At 49.0% G+C, this 27,214-nt stretch overlaps 1 protein-coding gene and 1 long non-coding RNA gene across 15 annotated transcripts; one reads left to right on the top strand and one right to left on the bottom strand.

Annotated features, from left to right (window-relative positions):
• Window positions 1-4,380: 4,380 nt before the first annotated feature.
• On the bottom strand, window positions 4,381-18,554 carry SF1 (splicing factor 1). Of its 14 annotated transcripts, none has more exons than XM_088017824.1 (14): window positions 17,767-18,554; window positions 16,339-16,467; window positions 13,540-13,615; window positions 10,358-10,510; window positions 10,068-10,157; window positions 9,540-9,723; window positions 9,336-9,451; window positions 9,115-9,222; window positions 8,220-8,400; window positions 7,680-7,953; window positions 6,984-7,043; window positions 6,688-6,867; window positions 5,741-5,945; window positions 4,381-5,304 (listed from the first exon to the last, which is right to left on the bottom strand). In XM_088017824.1, the coding sequence occupies exons 1-14, from the start codon at window positions 18,161-18,163 to the stop codon at window positions 5,175-5,177; spliced, it is 2,283 nt and encodes a 760-aa protein (XP_087873950.1). In that variant the 5' UTR covers window positions 18,164-18,554; the 3' UTR covers window positions 4,381-5,174. The 14 variants fall into 14 exon arrangements, with proteins under 14 accessions (XP_087873950.1, XP_027973706.1, XP_027973705.1 ...); XM_028117905.2 differs by having other exon boundaries at window positions 7,680-7,932; window positions 18,133-18,551; XM_028117904.2 differs by having other exon boundaries at window positions 18,133-18,550.
• On the top strand, window positions 18,355-27,214 carry LOC148162591 (uncharacterized). The gene is made up of 2 exons (XR_015766646.1): window positions 18,355-18,978; window positions 26,534-27,214. It is a non-coding gene; the product is annotated as an uncharacterized LOC148162591 (long non-coding RNA).

The raw sequence follows: 27,214 nt of genomic DNA, 5'->3' as shown, positions 1-27,214 counted from the left end.
TTCCCCCCCTGGCTGCCTGGGGTTTTAAAGCCTGGCTCCGGGCGGCTTGCCCCGCCTCCCCCTGCAATGGGAGGGTCTTGGCCTGGCAGCTCAGGGAGCTATTTTGGGGGCAAAGGAGGAGGGGGAGAGGGGAGAGGGGCAGGGAGAGCAGGCCCAGCCTGGCTCATTCACAGCCTGGGGCTGACCCACTTCCTCCAGGCCTCGCGCACTGGGGTCTTCTGTGCCTGCCTCAGAGACAAGATGCCGGCATGTCGAGTGCTGCCTGAGAGGCCTGAGGCTTCACTGGAGCTCAGGGGCTGTGCCTTTGGCGAAGAGGTTGCCCTGATCCGGGCCCTTTCCCTGGGGGTTGTGGATGAAGGGTGGGGCCAGATTTTGGCCTCATTCAGGGCTCCTGGAGAAGCCAAGGAGGGCTGTCAGGGGGCAGGTGTCAGGAGGCTCAGCCTTCATCAGAGCAGCTGGGCTTCTGTTTTAGACATTTGCCCAAAGACCACCAACCACCAGCTGGAAGACCTCTGGTCAAGCTTCCATGGTGGCCCTCCCCGGGGACGGGGCAGGGGACTGGGCCTAGGTGGGGAGGTCATATGCTGTGGCAACAGGGGCCAGGACACCCCCATGCAGGCTTAAGGGCCAGGAGCCGAGGGTCAGCTGAACAGAAGAGGTGTAGCCAACAAAGGACACTGGGTGCCCGAGAAAAGGGGGACCAGGACTCTGGGTTCCAGGGGGTGGTATGGAGGAAGGAGGTCGCCTGAGGCAGGGCTACTGCCCCCCCCCAAAGCTGAGCCACCCTGAGTTCCCCCTGTTGCTGTCCTTCAAGGAGCTCTGAAGTGACCTTTTGAGAGGGATGGTGGTCAGATTACAGGCCAGCTTTGGCTAGGGACTGCCAGCCTAGAGCAGGGGCCTCTGGGAACTGTAGTCCTGGGCCCACAGTGGTGGAATAGACAAGCATCCCCCACTGACTCATAGTACTGGCCAGTGGTATTAGGTCTCCCTGTGACACAGCTGCCAGGTGACTGGAGCCCTCCTCCCCTTTGTTCCTCCCACCCGGGCCACATACGGGACCGGAATTCAGTGGGCCCAGGGATCACAGCTGTGACCTTACCCGTAAACTGGGAGCCTCTGCACCCAGAGCTGGACACCACTCACTCGTCTTCACGGCTGGGCAGCTACGGGACTGTCCCCAATCCACTGCTCATGCCCTGGCCCCAGCACTGATTGCTGTGCGACCTTTAGCTGGTTGCTTTACTTTTCTGAGCCGTTGAATTCCTTCATCCAGTTTATACTCTCAAATGAGAATATAAATTCCTGCCTCCTCCAGCTGCTGCCTCCTACTCTTGTGGAGGCAACTTTGGATCCTGCTTTGTTCTTTGAGCAAAAGGAGCCCAGGGCTTTGTGCTATTTCAAAGGATGCCTGGGCCTCCCAGGGCAGTGGGCTGGTAGAGAGGGGCTGGGTGTTCTGGTCTGAGGGCCAAGGAAGCAGGTCAGAGGCCTGGACCAGCTGCAGGGTGCTACTGAGAGCCTGGTTTGGGGGAAGGCTGAGCTGTCTTCGAGGACATTCTGAGCCACGGCAGACCCAGGCCTGGAGGTACAAGCTTAGCATGGGGTCTAAACTCCGAGTCTTCCAATTCCCGAGCCCTGCTCTCCCCTGCCCCCAAACAGCATTACGGTGTTGATCTCCCATAGCTGCCATGCTTCAAAGTGAGAAAAAAGATCAGGAAACACCCAAATGTGCCTACAGATGTAGTGGGAATATAGAAAACTTCCTTACATTTCACGGTATTTTCCAGTTTCTCCTTTTGGTCTTTTGTATGCTCTAGTTCAATAGGGTGCTTGGTGGCTCCGTGGTCTCTTCTGAGCCCCCATCCCCAAGGCTCCCCGCCAGGGCTGTGCCTCTGCAGGGGTCACCCACCCTCCAAGAACCTGGTCTCCAGCCTTGGCTCGCATCTGGGGCTGCTGGGCCCGGGCTTGCTCTCAAGAGGCTGCTCTGAGTCAAGCTCAGAAGGCTCCTTGGTGCTTAGTGCTCCCTGGAGAAAGCCACCCGTTATCTGTGCTGTCACCTCACACCCCTGTTGTGGCAGCGTCCTGGCCACACAGCTCTTCTACTGACCCCTAGTTGCCTACCAGTTTCTTTTCCTGCCACTAAGGACATGCTCCCAAACCATTCCCAAATTCTCCTACTCCCCAGTTGAATCCAGTGCTCTTCCAGCCGACTGGTTCTGATGCCCCGCTCTGCATCAGCGCTGTGCTCGCCCTTCTTCGGGGCTCAAGGCACTTGCTCAACTGGGACTTGGCCTGTTTCTACTAGGAAACAAATTCCTTTTTTAAAGTAGGCTCCGTGCCCAACGTGGGACTTGAACTCACAACCCTGAGATCGAGAGTCCCACGCTCTACCGACTGAGCCAGCCAGGCACCCAGAAATTACTTTTGATTTCTCCACCTTCCTTCCTTGTGGGTCCCTTCCATCTTTGCTGTCTGTGCCCCCCCCCAAACTGTTTCCAGGCTTTTTCCAGGGGTGACCCCACCCTGGGGCCCCTCCGTTTATTTTGCAAGCCCCAGCCCAGCATGAGACCTTGAAGGCTCAAACTGACCCACTTCATGTCCTAATGTCCTCTGCAATTCCTCACTCCCCCGTGCTGCGGGTGCAGATCAAGCTGGAACCCTGGAAGCACTTAATCAACTTGAATAACCCAAGGTTGTTTATGTCTTACTAGGTTTCTAACCAGAAATCCTGCCTCCTTTTCAGACCAATCTTGGGTTTCTCCAGAGCCCTAACGCTGACCTTTCCCAACTGGTATTCCTTTCACCAACCCAGCTGGGGGGAGGGGGGGCGGTGCAGACGGGAACAGACCTGGTGGAGCTAAGGTTTTTTCCTCCACCCGAGGTGGTCTGAAGGTGGGTGGGAAAGCATTTCTCCTCTCTGCCCACTCTGCCACAAAGGCAGGTGCTCCCTGCACTTCTGAGGGCCAAGCCTTCCTGCTGTCTTCCATCTCAAGGTCTGGAGCTCCTTGGAGAAAGGCCTGAGCCCGATGCCTTAGTTAGCCACTTTGTTCCTCTCCAAAACCTTAACAAAAGCTGACAGCAGGGAGCCGGGAGGGAGCTAGCACAGGAATGGAGCTGGCCCCGGGGGAGGGGGGGGGAGACGGAGGAGATAGCTAGGCTGCGGTTAAGTCATTTATTGATTTTATTTCTAAAACCCACATAGCGCCACTTTGCCTCTTCCAGAGCTTCAAAGAGCTAATTAACCGCCCAATGAGCCCACCAGGGAAACCAACCTTGTGGGGGAAGCAATGAGGTGAAGCCAAGGTCAAAGAGGGTTGCTAGGCCCCAAGCCCTGCCCCCATTCTGTCAGTTAAGGACAGAAAAAAGATCATTCTCTCCTTTTAGTCAAGTGAAGTTTCAGTCTTGGTTAGGGAAACCCACTAAACTTGCCTTGCTTCCGAGGCTTTGTTAACTCTACTGGCCTATAGCCAAGTAGTCCAGACATCCCGGACAGGGGGCCCACACAACCCGCTTCTGCTCCAAAGAGCTGTGGTCAGATCCAACTTGAAGGTAGAAAGCAGCCCAGGCCAGAGGTGTCCCCACTGCCAGGTGCTGGGGGCAGCAGAAGAGTGCTGTCCCTTAACCTCCCCGAAGGAAGGAAAGGCAATCAGGGAAGGGCAGGCTCAGCACGGCAACAGCTGGGTAAGGACCTCATGCCTTGTGGAGCCCTGACGTGGATTCTTCGGGTGCCACAACCAGCACTGCCCACTGCCCCAGATGTGAAAGAACAAGACAACCTGAGACCCCCGCTGCGAAGTGCTTACAAAGCACAAGACAGGGCATTTTTTTTTTTTGCCCCCAGCCATCCCCAAAGCCTGCAGTGCCGGCAGGCTGCAAGTCACCAGCAGAGAAAGAAAAAGCCACTTGACGGTTTTAATTTTAGCTGCTCTGTGCCTCACAGGCAGGATTAGTTAGCTTGACCTTTAGTGCTGATGCCTCCCTAGGCCCAGGGCCTTCCGTCAGGTGGTAGCTTCCAGGCAGAGATCGCAACCAGAGCTCAGCAAATATCGGGGTCCAAGCCCCAGGGAAAGGCCTTCAAAACAACAGGGACCAGGGGATTGAGGGGTGATGGGGGTGGGTGGTGGTGGTGAAGAACCTGGTTCTCAGCTGTGAACCAGTAAACAAGGGGGAGATGGTGGGACCACCCACATACTCAGCTTCCACCAGCAAAGCCACACATAGGGATGCAGGCAAGAGGCTCCCTAATGAAGGTCCCAGGGGTTCCCCAGAGAGAATGGGATGGCTGGGGCCAAGTGCTGAACGTGGGCAGGTGAGGTAACTTTGGAGCTGCTGCTAAGGGTACAGGGGGTTTGATGAGAAAAGAAAAATGAAGAAACAGACCCAGAAAACCACACTGCTCTTTTATTCAATGGAACATCCCCCTTTTAACGCAGTGTTGAATCATACACCGAAAAAAAAGCCCAGAGAAATTTCTGCAGATAAACCAGTGAAGAGAACGCGCATTATACATTATTGTCAACATAATCACTCCATGAAGGGGGAAGGGGAGAAAAAAGTAGAATGAAAAACAAGGGGCTTAAACCCCTAGACACTGCAAAACATTCAGACGTTTGGGATTAAAATAAAATTTGAAAGGAAACCTTCCAGGAAGGAGAGGAACAAATGGAATCTGAGGCAGCTCAGGTGCTCAGGGAGCAAGGAAAGGACTCTCCAGGGTGGCAGACAAGACCAAGGTAGCTTGGGTGGCCCCACCTACCACTGGCAGGGGTGCCAGGATGGGTGTCGGCCCGGAATCTGGAAATTAACCCACTACTACTCTACCAAGGTGGCAAAAACAAAATGTCACACTACAAAAAAACAAACAACAAAACTGGGGTGGTCATGGCAACCTTGAAAATCTTAGAACCAAAAGTAACCCCCCCTTCCAAATAGCCTGACATTAATGGCCAAAGTTTGCGCCTAAAACCATTTGCTCCCTCCTCTCCTTGGGAAGAGAAGAACAAGGAATGGAGAAAAAGGAAAGGAATCTAATTGCAGCAGAAGATCGGGGAAGAGCATCTCCTTGGACGGAGTCTGAAGAAAGGAAGAGATACGGAAATAACAAAGGAAAAAGAAAAAATTAATAAAAATTTCACGATATGGAGCCAGCGTGTTCCGATTCCGTCCACAAAAATAACTCAGGCTGCTTTGCCGAACCATCCTGTCCACCAGGGGCGCTGCTGAGGCTGTCTGCCTGGAAGGGTCACCAATGGGCGCGGAAAGTCCTCACTCTCATGGCTCGGGCCATCGCCGCCGCGGGGAGGGATCCTGGCGGCCCGGTTTGGGGAGAGGCAAAGGGAGTTGGGTGAGGAGAGAAAGAAGACAAAGAAGACACTCGATGCTACGGGGCGCCAGGAGAGCCCAAGCTGGCGCCCCTACTATCGCCTGCCCGTTCCCAAGCGAGTCCTCAGTCGCTTGGCCCAGCCCGGTGCGTGCACACACACACATGCGTGCACACAAATCACATGCGTGCATCCCAATGTCTGGCTCCATATGGTGAGGTTCGGCGTGTGTTTAAACGAGACCAATTCTCTCTCTCTATAATATATATTTTCTTAAAAAAAACCGAGTCTAGTTCTGTGGTGGAGGCGGTGGGGGAGCTGGAGGCATCCCGAAGGGCGGCATGCCCGCCACCCCCATGCCCATCATGGTGACAAAGTTAGAAGGGTCCATGGGAGGCGGAGGAGGAGGGGGCGGGGCATACATCATGCCGGCGGAACCAGGCGGCGGAGGCGGCGGAGGGGGAGGGGCCCCGGGCGGCAGAGGCGGCTGGACCCCGGGGGGCAGGGGCACCATAGTGGGGTTGCCTTGCATCTGAGGGGCTCCTGGAGAAGCTGCGGCAGCCGCCTGCTGCTGTTGCCATGGCGGGATGGACCCTGTGCCAGCGCTCGTGGTGGTAGTCGTCGTATCTGGGGTGGTAAAGAAGCCCAAGGTCACACGCGCGGGGGCACACCGCGGCTCTCTGCGGCTGCTGCCTTGGGATGGGGGGGCGAGGGGCGCCTGCTCCTTGCTTGGCATGCGGTACGGTGGTGGGGGGCGGGCGGGCGGGGCTGTCCTGGCGATGGGGAGTGGAGGGGTGGGCAGGACTACCCTGGGGTCAGCCTCGAGGTCTCTGGGCTTAGCAGAGCAAGCCCTTTGTCACCAGTGCCCCTAGAAGGGCTGAGGGGAAGGTACCAGACACAAGAACCGGCTCTGACATCCCTCCGCCCATCCGCCGCCACCACCGAACGGCACATTCAACCTCAAGGCCACAGCTACTCTCCCCACAGCCCGGTCCCAGCCCTGCCGTCTCTCAGGCCCCAATCACGTCCCTGTGCGCAGCATGCAAGCACCCTCCCCACCCCAGCCTTACACACAGGCTCGGGCCAGCCAGCAGCCGGCAGCTCTCGCAGCCCAGCCCAGCCCGTGACAGCCTGGATTTCTGGCACCCTACCTACGATGGCAGGTTCCCTCCAAGTCCCCCAAAACCGCTCCCCAGACACAACCACGCCAAACATCAGCTCTCTTCCCCAAGACCCCCAGGGGCCACGAGGCCCTTTCTGCTTACACCCCCAGCAGAGAACGGCGTCTCCTCCCTGGCTGTCTGCCTGCCTCTGTGAGCCCCACCTCCCCATCCCACCCACCCCCACAAGCCCCAAATAGTCCACTCACTTTGCTGCCATGGCAAGGGGGTACTGGAAGCCATACTGCTGCTGGGCGGAGGGGGTGGCGGAGGCTGCTGCTGCTGCTGCTGCCATGGGGGAAGAGGGCCAGAGGGAGGGGGCGGGGGCTGCCCACTGGGCGGCGGCGGCGGCGGCGGCATCATGCCCATAGGCGGCGGCGGCATCATACCTGCAGGAAGGCGGACGCGAGGATGAGGCCTCAGGGGAGGAGAGGGACTCGGGACGGAGACCCTACTCCCAGGCCCAGGGCATACCCCAGAGTAAGCAGATGACAGGCCGTATTACCTTTTCCTTGATGCAGGCGATAGACCCCAGAGCCCACAGGCGTACTTCCCAGGTACTGATCTTGATGGAAGGAAAGAGCAGGGACTTAGCAGGACATTTGAACTGGCCAGGGAAGATGCCCCCACCGACAGCTTATTTGGTTCACACAGCTCGCAACCACTACCCTTATAAGAACCATTCTGTCGGGCGCCTGGGTGGCTCAGTTGGTTGGGTGACTGCCTTCGGCTCAGGTCATGGTCCCGGGATCCCGGAGTCCCGGGATCAAGTCCCACATCGGGTTCCCTTGCTCAGCAGGGAGTCTGCTTCTCCCTCTGACCCTCTTCCCTCTAGTACTATCTCTCATTCTCTCTCTCTCAAATAAATAAATAAAAATCTTAAAAAAAAAAAAAACGTTCTGTCAAAAGCTCATGATTTAATGTATGGTGATTAACATAACAATAAAAAATTTTAAGAAAAAAAAAAAAGAACCGTTCTGCAATCTGGAACCTTGCCTTTAAGACGTAGGTCTGTGTCTACCCCACACACAAACCACTTCCTAAACCAGGATGAAGTCTTGCTCCTTCTGGAGCCCCAGCCTTGGCAGGAGACCCAATGTAATACCCAGCCACTTTTGAGAGCTGCTTCTGGTTCGCAGCAACCTGACGTCACCCTTGCTTATCCCAAAGCCCCAAGGTTTCTGGTCTGACACTTACTTACCCATTGGAGGAGGGCCATGATGCCCAGGTGGGTGGGGGCCCTGGTTCATCGGTGGTGGTGGCGGCTGCATCCAAGGGGGTGGGGGTCCGTTAGGGTTGTGCTGCATGGGATGTCCACCATGCCCACCTGTCAGGCTGGGTAATGGGTGTGGGAAGCTGTGGGGGCCACCTCCAGGCCCACCAGGACCACCTCCATGCATGCCATGGTAGGGCCGACTCTCTGAAGGGCCAGAATTCATCCAAGGTGGGCGGCTCTGGGTGGTAGACATGAGAGACTATGTGAGAGCATTTCCCGCCAACGTCCCCGCCTGCTCCCCCTGGTGGCAACACTGTTCTTTCGGCTGTGCCAAGAGGACCAAAAACACAGGAGGACAGGACCTTCCTCAAGTGAAAGATCCCCAAACATCCTGACACCCGGAAGAACAATGTTGCCAGCCATGTCTGTCAACGTGCTCTACCCAAAGCACCTGGTCACAGCCCTCAGTCTCTGAGGAAGAGAATGGGGGCGGCCAGACCACAAGAACCAGCCCCTGAAACTCACCGGTGGAGGTGGGTTGTTGGCGGGAGCAGCAGGTCGAGGTGCACTGGCCAGGGGCGTGGTGGCGGGCCCAGAGGTGGAGCCCACAGATGCCGGCACCGGTGCTTCGCCCAGTTCAGCCATAAGAGACAAATATTCTTTATCCATCCGTGCTTTATCCTGAGCTGACTGGGGGTCACCAGGCCTGAAGACAGGATAAGGAACACAGAGAAAGAGAGAGAGAAGAGAGAAAAAAATTCATTAAGAAGTAAAGTTCTATCCTGTAGAAGAACTGACTTAAGAGTTTTTTGAGGAAACCAATCATCCTTTCTAACCGTTCCTCAAAATAGTCTCATCAAGTCCTCAGTTCTGTGCCCAGCTCTGCATCTGGGAGACCACATGGATTTCTGCCACAACAGAAAAGATCGAGAGCACCCAGCCAGCCACACGAGCCAGGAAAGCACAGGCTCTTCCAAAGAGCAAACCTTCATCAAATCCTACATTCCCAGTTTGAGGGAAGGAAGGCCTATGCAAGACTAGAGCACCTGCCAGGTTTTCCAAAGGAGAACAAAGTAGAAAAATGTTGCTATCAAGTGCTGGTTCAAAACTGGTCAAAAATCCAGATGGCTTCTGAAACCGATCCTAAGCAGCAAAAAGTAGTTAATACTGAGCCACAGTGGAAACATTTACACTCAGGATGGAAATTTCTAGTTTTCCTGAATTGAAGATGAGGCACAAAATACTGGCGTTCGCACAAGCTGCTTCTCATCATCCCAGGCTTTAACATCACACCAATACAGACCACATTCACAGAAAGGAAGCTTCTCCAGAGTCCAAAGGTTAACAGCAACCAACCAACACACTCAAGAAATGTCTTGAACACCGCGGCTACAAAGAAGCCATAATCCCAGGCCCTCACCTTTGGAATTTGCAATCGGAAGCAATGTGTCCAGCCCCACCACACTTGGTACACACTGTGGTATTGGTAATGCTGCGTGTCTCTGAGCTCTGCCAGGGTCTTAAGATCCTGTCGAGGACCAAGGGGGGGAAAAAAAAGTCACGTTAAGGGCTACGGCCAAGCTTCCTACTTCCACAGGTTCTTCAGCTTTGCACACTTTCCACTCTAAACTGATCACAGACCTGTTATCATCTTCCCGAAGGGTCCCATTCAAGCGAGCCAACTCCCGAAGCTGCATCTTCCGTAGATCATTCTGGTCCTCAGGGGTCTCAATACCCTGCTTCAGGATGTTTCTTATCTAGTGGAGATGCAAGGGGCACAGTTACATAAAGCGCTGGGGCCACCACTAGATTTCTAGCAAGAAGCTTCCTTTCTGGCTGCCTCACCTGTTCCACAGCTTTCTTCACATTCTCCATGGTGTTGGCGGTAACTAGGGCATGAAGTGGCTCATCCTCTCCAGGGAGCATCTGGCCATCTTTGCGGCCAACTTTCCCTTCTTTAACAGACCCTTTCCCCCGGATCATAATCTTGGCATTACATTCCTTCTCTATGTTCTTCAAGGTGTTCCCTCTATCAGGGGCAGAAAAAGTTGAATTATTAGATTTGATAGGCAAGTTCCCGTGCCAGAGGGGACAGAGTGGGCAGATCACACCGGCAGGAAACCATGAGTGCAAGAGTTGGATTTTCCCACCAAGAGCTCCATGATCTCTTTTGAGTTAAGGGCAGCCACACCAAATCCACAAGATTTGAGTTCTCTGCAGTAAAATGGGGTTGAAGAGATTTTCTCACAGAAAAGTGTGAACTCCCACCAAAAACAGGAAGGGAAGCCATCAATGGCACCCAGCTGGGCCTCAGACCCACACGGCTCACGGTTTCGGAACACTCCTGTAGCCCACAGGGTAGCAGTTACTCACCTGGGCCCAATCAGCAGACCCACAAAGTTGATTTCTGGATACTCGTCTTGTGGAATCATTACTTTATCGCTCACGCGCGTTGCTGGAGGTCTAAAAAAGAAAAGACTCATAGACTCTGCATGTTTCTGAACAGGACACAACCCACAGCTTTTAGAACTAACCCTGCTACCATGTATTAACTATACACGATTTCAGGACAAGAGGTATGACGTTAGTACCAAAATAGTTCCACCAGATCACACATGATCTGTACGTGTCCTTGGCCTGGACAACCTAGCCCCTCTGCTTACTTGTAATCTGCAGGTGGCTTGAAATCAGGGTTGAGGGCAACCATCTCCGTGATGAGGTTATGCCGCTCCTCTTCAAGCTTTTTGCGTGTGCGGAACTCGCGGGTGTTAAGCCGCTTCCCCTCGCTATTGTAGATGGGCTCAGGGGAAGGGGACCTGTGGGAAACAGATCACCGTTACTGCTCTGCCTTCACTCTTCTCATCCCACATGGGCTAAAATTAGTCTTCCCCAGCCCCTCTGCCTCTCAGACCCTAACACAACACTCTTCGGAGGAACCGACCGTAACGTGTGCTACTCAAGATCGTGTGGAATGGGGAGATGAAAGCTGGCTTAGCATTAGGGGGACTGGGGTGTGTGTGAGAAAGAAAAAAAAGGTCTTGCTTCTAAGTGTTGAGAAGAAAAAAGTCTGTCCTTCTGGGGGAAAATCTTTGGACTGTAAATGGCAAGGACAGTATCATCCTCTGGAGTCTTCTTGCCAAATATGGATTTTTCATTTTAAAAAACTGTACATTATTACAACTTTATGAACCACGGAAACCCAAAAGTTTAGGTAAAATGTGAACTCTTGCAGAGCTCGTGCCCTATCAGGAAGAGTGTCTGCACCCCTGCCACATAGTATGAGCTCTTTAACCCAATGCAACTGGGACTCAAGGCTGCTGCAGCTACTTGGCCCCACAATGGAGAGAGATGGTTCAAGGCTTCGTCTCTGCTTTTCCTTCAATGGCCTGGCTGGCTGTGTCCAAGGCCCAGGAGTCAACCTGTTTTCTGGCTGTTCGAGGTTGGGGAGTCTGGGTAGAGAAAAACGTTAACGTGCTAAAGCAGCTTCTGCTAGAGGCTGCAAATGCAGATTTGGTCAAGTACTTGTCTAGGGTCTGGACCTGCAAACGGCAAGGGGAAAACCTAGGATTCTCCACCAGAGTTTACAAGTCCAGAAAGCAGATTTTCTCTCTCTCATTTTTTTAAGGAGTAAAATGCTGTTGCTACAAGTAAAAAATAGTAATGATAAAATGGTCAGTTTACCACAGCTGGATTTTGCGGTAATAAAAAAAGAGAAGTTACACTCCTAGAATTCTGAGTTGAGATTACAAAAAGGACCATAGCTTGATATTCTGAATGAAAATTTAGTAGCAGCTGCAAGAAGGGAAGAGACCATGTGGATCAGGTTATTAAAAAAACATCCTGAAAGTAGTCAAGACTCCTATACCCTTGGTTTAGTTGAGAGAACCTTGCCTAGTTGGAGAGCAAGGACTGAACTCGGCTGCTCCCACTGTCTTCAGCCTAAAGGGAACCATGTCATACCACGTTACACACACGATGGAATAAAAGGTCAGGTTTGTTCATGGCTAATGACGGCTAAATGACACCTCCGTTTCTAGCGTTTATATAAACTGTTAACACAATCCAATAATAATGAACAAAAGCAAACATACCCCAGCTCATTAGACTATCATCTTATACATTTAAGTCTACAAGAGATTTTTAAAACATTTTTAAGTGTGCAACTTAAGCAACATCAAAATAGCATAGTGGCTTAATATTGAGAATACACCTTCTTAGGAAATAACCTCAGTAAGGTAAGAAACTCATGCAGTTCCCTCCAACCTGGGCTCAAAAGCAAAACCAGTCAGGCATTAGGCCCTCTTTCAAACTGAATACAAGGGAGGAAAAAACTGCTCTGGTTTTATTTCTAACGTGCTTGACGTTTCTAATTCCCACCCCGTAGCTGTCTAGAATTAAGCGTTTCTGGCTAATCAACAAAACAAGGTTTACCAGTACCAAATTGGTCATTTAAAAGCCTCACAACAGTTTAATCTCTTCCCAAATTGTGGATGTGAAAAGGCAAAAGCTAATATTCTAGAGATTAGACTGGCCCAACTTCTTCACTTCAAAGAGGCATCGTATAAATCAACTAAACTCTAATCCCATTTCTCCAGGAAGCAAAGGTTTGTTAAAAATTCAACCTTTTGAGGAATTGCCTGGTAACCTGTTAGACGTATTATAAAGGGAAAAAGGCCAAAAAAGCACTCAACAGTTGTGGTCTACAACCTACAATGCAAATCTTTAAAAAAAAAAAAAAAAAAAATATATATATATATATGTATATATAAAACACAACACAACCCTCCAACCAAAATCTGCAGGTAAAAAAATAATAAATTTCATTAAGTAAAATTAAAGAGCCCATGTGGAGAGATTAAGTTAATTTGTTCCCTGGCAAAGGGCAGCAGAAAGATGCGTAAGTGAGTGGCTTCTAAAATCATTACATCATCTTCCTGATTTAACAAGCCATTAATTGGGTAATAAAAGCTAAAAACACTACTTTTTAAAGTGAAGTGTTTTCAACTATGCCGCATGCACTAAGAGCAATTTCACGGAGAGGGAGGCATACTGCCCTTCTATTAAATGGACCAGATTTAGCTGTTCAAAGTTCAACCAGCCAATAAAATTCCTGGTTAAAAAGTTCATTTCCCTCAGACTTTTTACTTTTCAAAGGTGAGAGAAATTGTAAACTGAAAGGACATGACCACAGGTGTTTGAAGACCACACTCTTAAAAAATAAAGGTGATTTAGGGTTGGTTGCTAGCCTTCCCAAAACAGGCGAGAATATTCTGGCCCCTCCCAATAACCCCAGGCAATGGCCAAGGCGGAAAATTCACTGGCAGTGAAGGAAGCTGGTTAGAAATCTCATCTATTTTAAAACCATCTCAAAACCATGAGCAGGAAGACTGCAGCAATGAGCTAACCAGACTGAGCTTCTGGTCTGCTCAAATTCAGTGATGCTCAAAAATATTCTTAATCCCTGCACCGTGTACCTGTGAGAAAAGCTCTACACCCTCGGCTTTCAACCAAAGCAGTTACTGAAAGGCTGGTTAACGGGCCACCTCACTGTCCCTACGGGTGGGTAAATCAGGTTAAAATCTACGTGCTTACCAATTGGAAACCAGATGTCCATTTTCCCGTAACTTTTTATTCTGCTAGTAATTAAGTTTCATTCCAATTTTCTAACTGACGACGACTGACCATACGGATTGCTAATTAAACCCTAGGCCCCAAAATGGTCAGAGTATTATCACAGTCGTCTTACTAGGATTTCATTGAACTGACACAATATGTTGCCACCAGTAAAACGTATTGAGAAAAAGGTAAAAGCGTTACTGTCAGCTGGTTAAAACTGTTTCCCAACCTGTCCTCAGGGTTAGGGGGGATGCCCAGGTCTCCTGTGCGCAGTTTACGAGTCAGGTCTTCTATCTGCAGTTGCACTGGAAGAAACCAGGTTAGGAAAGAAAAAAAAAGGATGGAAAAAAGACAATGTTACCAAAAAACATCTCAAATCTCAACAACAAGCATGAAGAACTCGGAGACTTTGAAAGGGACGATTGATCAGTGAACACATTGAGGCAAAAACCCCCAACCACCTATCGGCAGGAGTCCATTTACATCTATAGGTATTTTTCACTTCAAAATGGTTATCACTTAAGGAAGCAAACAGTTTGTTGGAAGAGGGGTTAGCAGTATAGACTGTTCACTAAGGCTAACATCAAAGCAATTATTAGGTGTTTCACCTCTCCCTCCCCTCCAAGGCTTGCTATACAATTGGCACCCAGAACAAACCATGTTATGTTATCACCAATACCCTGTTCCCAACCAAATTACTTCGAGGGCAAGACTCTTGAGAGTTTATTTTTCTTCATTAAATATTAAGCATAGCCCAAAATGAAATCCAATTAACGTGGGACAAGGAAAAATACCAGTTGAGCAAAGATCATTTTCATTGATACCAGGTTCAAAATTCCTTCAACATGTAAGACATTTAATAACCAATTCAACACCTCATAAAAAGCCCATTATACATACTCAACCAGATCCGTACTAATAAGGATCTCCCAAAACCTGTTGCTTTTATTCAAGTCTTAGGTAACAATCCATATACCTTAATCAACCAGTAACCATAAGACGTTAAGAAGTCTGTTCTCAGACTTGCTCCTCATGAGGGGAGTAAAAGTAGGGGATGTAGAAAATATAAAGTGTGGGTCAAGGAGAATGTGCGTGGCCCTCAGATCTTGACAAAATGAGGCTGTACATAAAAAGGAGAGGAAGGTTTCACAAAAGTTCAATGATTCCAGGGAAATGTTACCCGGGTGACTTCTCAAGATAATGGCCAACTGTAGAGCCAGATCACGGTCTTCAGCGTGCTGAAGAACCACCTGTTTCTTACCTTTGCGGCATCTGAGAGTTGCGAGCAGGCATCTCTAATAAGGACAAGTCTTAGTGGGTTGGGTTAAAGTTGAGCTGGCTCCAAAACAGGATTAATGCATGTCTTAACCCAAGATAACCTTCTAATTTTAAATACACCCCACAGGGCTATACCACATACCCATTCCAACTCCAAAAAACTGAAAACCCACATTCACATCAAGAGAAGATATTGGGGGCATTGTACAAAGCAATGTGTACCCTGAGAGACAGAAGATGAATTAAGATACATAGATTCCCTAAGCTCTTCTATGCCAGAAAACTTCTGACTTGACAGTCAAGTATTTAGCTCAAGAACTCAAGGTGAAAGTCAGCTTCATGGAGGCAGGCAGCCCTCCTAATTGAACTGTAGGGGTGTGGGGTCTGACCTGAGGAAAACTGGAACTTACATCAGAAGTTTGTGATCTTTCTTGGAGCTGAGATCTACACTGGCCTCTGCTTTGGCTCTATCCATTTTCATTAGAGCTATAAATACCCTCAGGGCTCAGTGCCTTAACTCCCTGCACAGGAAGAGAACTGGAGATGTAGAGAGTAAGTCTGTTTCCCCCTCTTTCTAAGTCTGCTTGTGTCCTTGGAATGTCATTCCACTAAGGACATTTCCACAAGGTTGTAAAGACCCAGGCCGATCTAATGAGACAAGCGGGTGGGTGGAAGTAAATTGAACAGTGGGGAAAGAAGAAATATTAGTACTGTGAAAACAAGGTACAATTCCAACACCTCAAAACTCTCAGCAGTTAAAAAAGGTAAGATATAACGATCCTCAAGAATAACACATGCCAGCCTTGAAGCTTTTGCTCTGTGTACAGCCTCATAGGCCTAGGCGGCCTTTGCCCTAATTTACTCCAAAGGGGATGTTTATTTGGTTAGTAGGAAATGTTCATCGAGTGAACTTTTTGGAGACAGCTGCAGATACATGAATAAAGATGAAACTCGCATTAAAAACCTTATATTTAAAAAAAAGTAATTTTGAGATTAACTTCATTTACACTGTGGACAATTATTGTTAATTCCTGAAATTTCCCCACAGATAAGATCTTTTATCCTACCACCTCGTTCCATATCCAAGTAGTACCCCTTTCCCAGCAGAGTTCTTTGATAGTAAATAATAAAAGAGCCCTCGTTTTAAGACAGCTCTCCAAAGACCAAACCAGAAAAGATGCTGAAGGAAAGGTTAAATTCAACAAAATGGTAAAAAGGGGTGCACTGTTCAACACTTTCAGGACCACTCTTTGATTAAACTGAGTTTTTCTTTTCAGAAAGTACCTATAAAAAGTAAAAGACCACATTTGAAGGGGAGGGAGAAATATGAAAATGGTGAAAGGCCATGCTGTGAAAAAGGTACTTAGTTTATAATACCTGCAGTGTTCTCCACTGGGGCCGTGTCCAGAGAGGCAGAAGACACTCACCTCACCAAATGGCAATGACAGCAGCTGAAAAGGGTGGGGTGGGGTGCTGGACTGGGACTACCCTCACTCCTAAGTGGGTCCCTCTACCTTCCTGGCACTCATGGAGAACACTGCTGTTACAAACAGACCAAAACAAGGAGCTTCAAATGCAAGACTTACAGAGTAAAAACTGATGGGTTACGTCAAAGTCACGAAAGTACACCTGACCGTACCTCATCTCAAAAGAACAAGACTTTAAGGTCTCAACTTATAACATGTAAAATGTTGCTCAGAATAAATCGTATCAATCTAACAACGTATTTGGATGCAGAACGTGTATTTACCTATATACGCTCTCTCTTGCTCCCTCGTCAGTCCGGGGGGGATGACCGTAGGCATTCCCGGAATCACCGTCTTCTGTTCCATTGTATCCTGGTTCCAGCGGCTCCTCTTCCGCTTCTTACTTGGGAAGTCTGAAGGCAGATAAAGTCCATCAAATGCAAATATAAACCAGCAAACTAATTACCAACAGGCAGTTCAGGATACTTATGATACTAGACACGACCTCGGCAGACTGGGAAACTGAGAACTCGACCTAAAATGTATATGGCAAAAAAATGAACACAAACCCGAGAATTCAGAGACACACGGCCACCACAAGGGTACCTGGCTCTGGATACGAAAAGGTAACATTTCACATTTATAATACGTATCCAAAAAAACCGTGAAGTATGTAAACAAGCAAACACATCTTTCAGATATGCGACATCAACCATGAGTGTTTTAAAAGCCCCAGGGGAGACAAGGTATACTGAATAATCATACCTTGGTAAAGCAAGATTGGGGAAACTGCTGATTCTTCTCACCTCCACTCCCCACCAGTCACCTTTCTAAATGGGCCGAACACAACCAAACCTAGAATTTACTAAACGAAAAAGCCCAGTTCTTCAACAAGATCACTTTTTTCTTCAGAAATTTAGCCAAGATAAGGATTCAATTTTCCTGGCCAACTAGACACTTAACATCTGAACTCCTAGAGGGTGTATCAAAGTCTGACAAAAAAAAAAAAAGCTATACAACAGCAGCCAAATCCTCCTCCTCTGATACAAAGGTATAAACTCCATACACTTTGGTACACGTAAGTCAGTTCTACTTCCCAGGGGAAAGCCCCAATAACTAAGGGGAGGCATACCAGACTTCTCTAAGATAAATGGAAATTAGGAAAAAATTCCTTCCTCCCAGACCCAACCACAGTCTAAGGATTTTTGACCTCTTCTTTCACTGTAGTGAAAACCTCGCCCTACTACAGAAAGAAAAACTACTCTTGCTACTTTTCTGCCTTTTGAACTTCTCTAGAACCAGGAAGGAGGAGCTCCACATTATCAGCTGACCCTTTCATGCCCTCCTGACATGCACACCCAATACCCCGTCCACCAAATCAACCTACTCGACACCGCTCTCCTATACCAGGGTCTAGAATACGACAGAGACACCCCCCCCCCCACACCGACCAGATTATAGTCGGGCCACAAAGCCCGGCCGCCACACTGCGCCTGCGCACAGCAACCCTCCGCTCTCCCCCACCCTTCCAGCGCGCGTGCGCACTCGGGGCCCGAGAACCGGGCCGCGCGCCCCGTGGCGCCTCCGCCCGGGGCCTCCCCGTGCGCGCGCGCGCCCCTGCCGCGTGCAGCCTCCGTCGCCGCCGCCGCGCGCCCCTCAGGCGGCCGGGCCCGTCCGCGCGACGCCTCTCGCGCTCTCTCGGCCCGACTCACCTCCTCCGCCGCCGGCCGGGCCCGGCTGCTGGTCCTGACGGGGCGGTTGGGGTGGCGGCGGCTGCGGCGGCGACACGCGCTGGTAGAGCGGCGGCGGAGGGGGAGGCTGCGGCGGCGGGTACGAGGAGCCCGGGGAGGGCGGCGGCGGCGGCGGCTGCTGGGGAGGCGGGGGCGGCGGCGGTGGCGGCGGCGGCAGCGCCGCGAAGGGGAAGGCCGCGGTCAGGGCCCCCACCGAGCCCACGGGCGGGGGCGGCGGCGGCCCGGGCACCAGGAGCCCCGCCCCAGGCCCGGGAGCAGGCGGCGGCCCCGGCTCGAAGCCCCCTTTGGGCCCGGAAAGGGGGGGAAGGCCGGGGGGGCCCAGCTTACCCAGCGGCGTGGCGTTCGCTCCGGTCGCCATGGCGCCCCCGGGGACCGGCACCGGCGGCTCCTTTTAGGCGGCGGTGGCGGCTTCCTTTTCACGAACCTTCCGGGGGGAGGGGACCCGACTGCGCTGCCGCGGAGCGCGTCCTCTCACGCGGCGGGCGGCGGCGGCGCGAGACGCACAAAGAGGGAGGAGAGAGGGCGCCGCGGGGGCGGGCCGGGGGCGACGGGTCCGAGGCCTGGATTGGGCCGAGCCGAGGCAAGGGGGTCGAAATCGGCGGCCTCCAATTGGTGGAGCCTTAGCCCTCCTCGATGCACGCTGGGATTGGCCGGACCGTTAGGCCAGGCGAAGAAATGGCGGCCGAGCCTGGCGAGCTGGGAGGTGTCGCAGCGCGCACTTCATTTGTTACTGCGCGAGCTGAGCTCGGAGTCCAGAAAGGAGGGGATAGGGTGGGGTAAACTCTGTGACGTAGGGGCAAAGGGCTTTCTCATTGGTTGAAGTTGGTTGAGTCAATCATTCTCAGTTGCGTCGTAGTGTCGTGGGATTGGCTGTCGCTTGTTCGATTCTTTTTCTACTCCCCTCCCACGGGGAGCAGCTTCGCTGGGATTAAGCGAGAGGTCGCGGCTGTACCCCGGCTGAACGAGATTTGCCGCCGGGGAGGAGTGGAGCAGGAGCGCGCATGCGTAGACGGGGCAAAGCTACCTCTCCGCCCTACGCTTCAGGGTCGACCCCGGGGTCCGGCGCGGAAGCCCTAAGTGACGTCAATTCTCGATTCCCATGGTAACCCGGAACCGAGGGACGGGGAAGGGGCCGGCGCGCGCCCGTAAACCGGATCCGTTGACGCGCCTCAGGTAAAAAGGGACTTCCTGTTTTCTTAAAAAAAAAAAAAAACGTATAAAATAGTCTTTTTGAAGGATCAAAGCAGTATCTGGGCGTATGGAAGGACACGTAATCTTAGGCGGAAAACAATATAAAGTCAATTCCAAGATTAATTTACAAGCACATTGCATTTCCATTAGAATCTCAACTGGGTTGGGGGTCGATTACATCATCTTAAAATATAATTTTGAAAATAGTGGGGAAACTTGAAAACGAGGTTGAAGAGGAACTTGCTTTTCAGACAATAGGAACAGCACACAAGACAGGGTAATGAAACAGTGATTTTGTAGGAAAGACAGATTAGTGCTACAGAATAGAGACTGGAAATAGATTGATTCCCCATATGTAAGTAGACTCAGTAAAGAAAAAATTTAGCTAACAGATTGTGTAGGGTCCTAAATTAAACAATAAAACAGACCTAGAATACAATACAGGCGACTACCACGGTCATCTAAAGGTAGAGACTTTTAGGGAAACAAAAACTCAGACCAATAAAAGATACAGTTGATCACCAAAGAAATTAAAACTGATGAAAGTCAACAGACAGTTACACATTAGGAAGATATACTTGCCAGACATGATAAAGAGCTAATAAGCAAAGAAGTCTCAAAAACTAATTACAAAATAAGACAAAAACAATAGAAAATGAGCAAAGATTGTAATAGGCAAGTCTCAGAAGAGCAAATCCAAATAGCAAAAAAAAAAAAAAAAGGAAAAGGCACCAGTACCCACCCTCTGCAGGAAAATGCAAATTAAGGTGATAAGAAGGAATCTCTTTATATAACCATCAAAATAGCAAACAACCAATGTGCTAACACTACTGAGAATTTATTTTTTGGAAAGCATTCGTTATCTCTTAAAATTGTACCCCTTTCAAGAAAAATTAAAAATAAGCCTTTTTAATGTATCAGTCCCACTCCTGGGAATCTGCCCCAAAGCAAGGCGTGTGATTATATAATGTAATGTGTTCGTGGTCTTCTACTGCATTTACTGCAGCACTGTCTGTAATAGTGAAAACCTGGAAACAAAGTGAGTTTCTTTTAATAAGTGAAGGGTTCAATAAACTGGAATCCCTAACCTATTTTAACAGGCAGACTTGAAAATCAGTTAATTCATACCAACTGATTTAGAGGGACGTCTGTGCTGTTACTAAATAAGAAAAGCAGAGAGATATTACATGATCTTGTTTTTGTAAAACCCTGTACATGTGTGCATGTGCCTGTCCGCGTTTGATTATGCGAGGACAGAGAAAGCTATAGAAGGGTATACGCAGCATGTTATTAGTGAAGACATTGGAGAGGAAAACAGGTTACCTGGAAATTGTTCCATACGTTTCAAGAACTCAACGTATTTTTAAAATATGCCTCATGGGGGGCACCTGGGTGGCTCAGTTGGTTAAGCGTCTGCCTTCGGCTCAGGTCATGATCCCAGGGTCCTGGGATGGAGCCCCGCGTTGGGCTCCCTGCTCAGCGGGAAACCTGCTTCTCCCTCTCCCACTCCCCCGGCTTGTGTTCCCTCTCTCACCGTGTCTCTCTTTAAAAAAAATATATGCTTCTTGGGACACCTGGGTGGCTCAGTCATTAAGCGTCTGCCTTTGGCTCAGGTCATAGTCCCAGGGTCCTGGGATCGAGCCCCACATCGGGCTCCCTGCTCCGCGGGAAGCCTGCTTTTCCCTCTCCCACTCCCCCTGCTTGTGTTCCCTCTCTCACTGTCAAATAAATAAAATCTTAAAAAAAAAAAAAAGACTTTAATAAAATCTTGGTGCACCTGGGTGGCTCAGTGGGTTACGTGTCCAACTCTTGATTTCTGCTCAGGTCATGATCTCAGGGCCATGCGATCAAACCCCCCCGCCCCTCCCCCACTGGGCTCTGCTCTCAGCAGGGAGTCTGCTTGAGGCTTCTCTCTCCCTCTGCTCCTCCCCCTGCTTTACAAGTTTTTCACTCTCAATAAACAAATAAATAAAAATCTTAACTAATATTACACTATATGTTAACTAGAATTTAAGTTAAAAATTGGAAAAAAAACATTGCAATAAAAATAAACTGTGCTTCATTCTTTTTAAAAATTTATGACAATCCCATTTTTTAAACATATAACTATGAACATAAATGCATTGATAGGAAAACACCAAATTTCTTATTTTTTTTTTTTTAAGATTTATTTATTTGAGAAAGAGTGAGCAGGGGGAGGAGCAGAGGGGGAGAGAGAATCCTGAAGCAGACTCTCCACATAGTATGGAGCCCGACATGGGGGTCGATCCCAGGACCCTGGGATCATGACCTGAGTGGAAATCAAGAGTCGGATGCTTAACCAACTACACCACCCTGGTGCCCCAGAAAAATCACCAAATTTCTAATGGTGGTGGGATCTCAGCTAATTTTCTACTTTTTTTCTCCTATTTCTATATGTTCTATATTCTACTTTAATTTTCTTATAGTGAGAAAGTATTAATAAAAATGAAGCTAATATGGACAAGAAAAAAAATATAAGCTGTTTAAATCATCTGTTTGAAAATGAAAGAAAGTTAATTTCTTCAGTAAATACAAATTCTCTGGAGGAAGAGAGAAAAGAGTCATTCCATGTGTGAGCAGCTGTTGAGTGCAAGACAGGTTGGATACCAGAGTAAATGAAACACAGTTCCTGCCTTCCAGAAAATCAGTCTAATAAAGGAGAAAGACAAATGCACAAATGAAAATGTACTTTTTTTTTTAAGATTTTATTTATTTGACGCAGAGAGAGAGAGAGTGAGCACAAGTAGGGGGAGTGGCAGGCAGAGGCAGAGGGAGAAGCAGGCTCCCCACAGAGAAGGGGGAGCCCAATGTGGAACCGGGATCATGACCTGAGCCAAAGGCAGTCGCTTAACCAACTGAACCACCCAGGTGCCCCGAAAATGTACTATTTTTTTTTAAGATTATTTTTTTAAGTAATCTCTACAACCCTCATGGGGCTCAAACCTACAACCCCAAGGTCAAGAGTCGCATGCTCTACTGGCTAAGCCAGCATTATAATGATGCTCCTGGGGCGCCTGGGTGGCTCAGTTGTTCAGCGTCTGCCTTGGGCTCAGGTCATGAACCCAGGGTCCTGGGATCAAGCCCCACATCAAGCTCCCTGCTCCGCAGGAAGCCTGCTTCTCCCTCTTCCACTCCCCCCTGCTTGTGTTCCCTCTCTTGCTGTGTCTCTTTCTGTCAAATAAAATCTTAAAAAAAAATAATAATAATAATGATGCTACCATACTGATCTTGGTAAAGGCTACAACTCCGTCTGACGTCTGCTGGGCCAGTCCTTCTCACTGCCCTCTAGTCATTTCAGTTGCATTTCCTCTTTTATTTTTTTTAAGATTTTAATTATTTAAGAGAGCGAGAGAGCACAAGGAGGGGGGAGGGGAAGAGAGAGAGGGAGAAACAGACTCTCCCACTGAGCAGGGAGCCTGATGTGGGGCTTGATCCCAGGACCCTGGGATCATTACTTGAGCCAAAGGCAGACGCTTAACACCTGAGCCACCCAGGTGCCCTGTGATCAATTTTTATGTGTTCCAAGGGCAAATTTAAGAGCTAAGAGTTTAGATGTTGGCTACTCCAGGCACTGTTTTGGGTTTTCTACATAGAGTAGTAGTTTATTTCATCTTCACAACCACCTTCGGAGATGGTTATTATCTCTAATTTATAGATGAGAAAACAGGCACCGAGAGGTTAAGTCAACCAGCCCAAGGTCGCACAGTCTACCAGTATAGTCTACCAGTCCAAGACTCCTGTTTGGTCAGAACGGGATTGGAATACCGTCCACGCCACTTTCTGGCCGAGGACCATCAGGCTAACTCTTCCCAGTTTTGAGGCAAGTTGGAGCCTTACAGACCCAGGCCAGCCATCCACCAGCTGGCAACTAGGGAAGTAATTTAATCTCTCCATGCCTTAGTTTCTTTGTCTGCAGAGTGCAGACATTGACACTACCCCTACAGGGTACTGTGCTCCTTCACTGAGATCAGAGAGCACTGTTGGTTTGAATAGGATACCTCTTGAGTTGCAGGGGCAAGAACTACACACAGATTTCAGACACAGATGCCTCCAGATTTTCTACAAGGCTGCAGTACAATAAAAAAATAATATATATTGCTTTGTCCCAAGATCCTGGCACAGAGCTTCAAATACCTTTAGGATTTCCTGAGTGATAAGACACTCCTTCCTTGGGCGCCTGGGTGGCTCAGTCGGTTAAGTGTCTGCCTTCGGCTCAGGTCATGATCTCAGGGTCCTGGGATCGAGTCCTGCATCAGGCTCCCCGCTCAGCCAGGGAGTCTGCTTCTCACTCTGCCTCTGTCTGCCGCTCTGCCTACTTGTGCTCTCTCTGTCAAATAAAATCTTAAAAAAAAAAAGACTGTCCTTCCTTATTCATAACAGGCCCCTTTGGACCATACCAGACTTTAAGCTAACAGGTGACACATTGCCATCTCCGAGAGCCCTGGGATAGCTTGAGGGTGCTGGCTGATCAGAAAAACCAGCCAACTTTCAGCCCCACTTCTGGGGAGGGGAAGGGGGCTGGAGATTGCATTCAGTCACATGGCCAGTGATTTCATCAACCATGACTGTATAATAAAACCTCAATTTAAAACTCTGAACAGGGGGGCGCCTGGGTGGCTCAGTCGTTAGGCGTCTGCCTTCAGCTCAGGTCATGATCCCGGGGACCTGGGATCGAGCCCCACATTGGACTCCCCTGCTTGGCGGGAAGCCCGCTTCTCCCTCTCTCACTACACTGCTTGTGTTCCTGCTCTCTCTGTCTCTCTCTGTCAAATAAATAAAATTTTAAAAAATAAAATAAAAAAACTCTGAACAGGGCCTCCGGGGTGGCTCAGTTAAGCATCTGCCTTTAGCTCAGGTCATGATCTCAAGGTCCTGGGATCAAACCCCACATTGGGCTCCCTACTCAGCAGGAGAGTCTGCTTCTCCACTTCCCTCTGCCTCTTACCCCCATTCGTGCTCTCTCTCAAATAAAAAAATAAAATATTTAAAAAAAAATAAAAACTCTGAGCAATGAGGTTTGAAGAGCTTCTCTTCAACATACTGATGTAACAGGAGGTGGTACATACCCTGACTCCGCAGGGTCATAATAAGCTCTTGGGCTCAGGACCCTTCCACACCTTATTGCATTTCTTCATCTAGCTAGTCATTTGTGTTCTCTGCAATAAAACAGTAGTCATAAATGTAGTGCTTTCCTGAGTTGTGTGTGTCCTCCTGGCAAATATTTGAACCTGAAGGGGCATTGTGGGAACCCTGAATTTGCAACCAGGTTGGACAGAGGTGTGGGTAACATGGAGACCCAGGACTTAAGGCTGAACTCCTTAACCTGTGGTGTCTTCACCAACTCGGGGTAATTCGTGTCAGAATTGAATCGAATTGTAGGACGTCCAGTTGGTGTCAGAGAATTGTCGCTGGAATGTAAAAGGTAAAAAGTTCCAGCCCTTCGTACTAATCTTTGGTGTTTTCGGTCTTTTAACTCTGTATCTTATAGTTCAGAAACCCCAGCCCTTGGTGAGATTGATTGGTAGTATCTTGGAGCTAGCTAACACTATAGAAGGAGCAAGTCCATGGCTGTTTGCCTCTGTGTCCACCCTTTGGAGAGCCCCACCTGCAATTCCATTACCTGAATTAGGAATAATATCTACCATGGAGTGAGGGATTCACTGTGCACTAAGAACTTTTAATAATTTTGTCTTTCCTGGAAAATGAGGTTTCTTTACCACTTCCTATTATTAAAGGTAATTTGAACCGGGGGGAGATAGGTAGTGGAATTTGTGCCTTAGGCACAGACTAGAAATAACAGCATAATAGGTACGTGCAGATCACTTATCTGATAAAGGACTTGTATCCAGACTCTCAAAAACTCAACAAGAAGACAACCTTACTTCTTAAAAGGAGCCAAAGATTTGAACACTCTTCTCTTTTTCTTCTTTCTTTTTTTAAAAAGACTTTATTTTTAAGTACTCTCTACACCCAATGTGGGGCTCAGACTCACACCCCTGAGATCAAGAGTCACATGCTCTGCCAACTGAGCCAGCCAGGCGCCCCTGAACAGACTCTCTTCCAAAGAAGTCCTATAGATGGTAAATAAGGACAGGAAAAGATGCTCAACATCAGTCATGAATGAAATGCAAATGAAAACCACCATGAGGGGCGCCTGGGTGGCTCAGTCGTTAAGCGTCCGCCTTCAGCTCAGGTCATGAGCCCAGGGTCCTGGGATTGAGTCCTGCATCAGGCTCCCTGCTCCGTGGGAAGCCTGCTTCTCCCTCTCCTACTCCCCTTGCTTGTGCTCTCTCTCTCGCCGTGTCTCTCTCTGTCAAATAAATAAATAAAATCTTAAAAAAAAAAAAAACCCACCATGAGATTCTACTACACATCTGTTTGAGGGGCTAAAACGAACCAAGACCGACCATACTGAGTGTTGCCGAGGAAGTGGAGAGGTTAGAACTCTCCCTATCTTGCTGCTGGGAATGCAAAATGAAAATGGTACAACCACTCTGGAACAGTTTTGCAGTTTCTTTTTCTCTTTTAAAAGATTTTACTTATTTCACAGAGACGAGACACGGAGAGAGGGAACACAAGCAGGGGGAGTGGGAGAGGGAGAGACAGGCTTCCCGCGGAGCAGGGAGCCCGATGCGGGGCTCAATCCCAGGACCCCGGGATCATGACCTGAGCTGAAGGCAGCCACCTAATGACTGAGCCACCCAGGCGCCCGGTTTCACAGGTTCTTAAAAAGTTCATCAACACTCACCACACGATCCAGGCCTTGTACTCCGAAGTATTTATCCAAGAGAAATGAAAGTATACGTCCACACACAAGACACACATACATGAATGTTCATAGCAGTTTTATTTGTAATAGTCCAAAACTGGAAATAGCCCAAATGTCCAACAGGTGACTAGCCAAACAAACTGTGGTACATCTATGAAATGGAATAGTACTTGGAAATGAAAAGGAACAGCTATGAATACACGCAACAACATGGGTGAATCTCAGATAATCTGCTCAGAGAGGCAGAGAAAAAGTGCATACTGTACGATTCTATATAAGTTCTGAAAAATGCAAATTCATCTATAGTGATGGAAAGCAGTTCAGTGGGTACTAATGAGGAGCAGGAGGGCATGATTACAAAGGGGCAGGGGAAATGGGGTGGGGGTGGTTTCCCATGTGTAACGTGTCATCATCAGCACATTTTCAACACATGCAGGGTATTGGATGCCAATTTTCCTTCAATAAAGCTGTTTTTTTAAGATTTCGTTTTTATTAAAGATTTATTTCCGTGAGAGAGAGTGTGTGCTCCTGCGTGCAGAGGGGAGGGGCAGAGAGGAAGAGAGAGAAACTCAAGCGGATTCCGTGCTGAGCAGAGCCTGACCCGACCCAGGGCTCAGTCTCACGACCCTGAGATCACAACCTGAGCCCAAACCAGGAGTCGACGCTTAACCAACTATGCCACCCATAGTTGTGCCCTTTTTAAGATTTAATTTTTTTCTAATGTCCTTTTTTTTTTTTTTTTTTAAGATTTATTTGCCAGAGAGAGAGCACACAAGCAGGGGGAGCGGCAGGCAGAGGGAGAAGCAGGCTCCCCCCTGAGCAAGGACCCCGGGATCATGACCTGAGCCGAAGGCAGATGCTTAACTGACTAAGCCACCCAGGCGCACCTCAGTTTTTATTTTTAAGTAATCTCTACACCCAATGTGGGGCTCAAACTCACAACCCTGAAATCAAGAGTTGCATACTCTTCTGACTGAGCCAGCCAGTCCCCCTCAATAAAGCGGTCTTAAAAAACAACAGAAGAAACTAGAGAGAGAGATCTGCCCGTAGTTCTACTCACAATGCTGATTTCATAACCTAGGAAAGGATTATCCTGGCTTTTTTTTTTAACCCATTACAAGGTTTTATTTTTTGAGTGATTATATTTAAACTTACATTTTATTACATAGTATTTGATACATACAAAAGGATGTGTGGCACCTTGTCTGAGTTAGGGACTGTCATACCTCGAATGCCCACGAACCCACCACCCAACCTGAGAACCAAGATTTGACCAAAACCCTTGCAAACTCCTGGGGTCCTTCCTCATCGCTCCTCCACTCTCCTCTCCGAGACCATCGTCTTGAATTTTGTTCTTTTTCTTCCCCTGATCGAATAGGGTTTTATCACATGTGCCTGTCTCACCAGACAATAAATGGTTTCCTTTTG

This window comes from Eumetopias jubatus, unplaced genomic scaffold, assembly GCF_037043125.1.
Source record: "Eumetopias jubatus isolate StellerSeaLion01/CBP00866 unplaced genomic scaffold, mEumJub1_p1.0 scaffold_13, whole genome shotgun sequence".
Classification (NCBI taxonomy): domain Eukaryota; kingdom Metazoa; phylum Chordata; class Mammalia; order Carnivora; family Otariidae; genus Eumetopias; species Eumetopias jubatus.
This window is presented reverse-complemented; position numbering and strand designations above follow the sequence as displayed.

What these genes read in the sequence shown, in the direction of transcription:
- SF1 (XM_088017823.1), bottom strand. Translation starts at nt 18,163, where the DNA reads ATGGCGACCGGAGCGAACGCCACGCCGCTGGGTAAGCTGGGCCCCCCC. An exon ending in AAGCCACCTGCAGATTACAA is followed by an intron (nt 10,158 to 10,357) that starts GTAAGCAGAGGG and finishes TTTCTTTTTTAG; the next exon opens with ACCTCCAGCAACGCGCGTGA. An exon ending in TGAAGAAAGCTGTGGAACAG is followed by an intron (nt 9,452 to 9,539) that starts GTGAGGCAGCCA and finishes CATCTCCACTAG; the next exon opens with ATAAGAAACATCCTGAAGCA.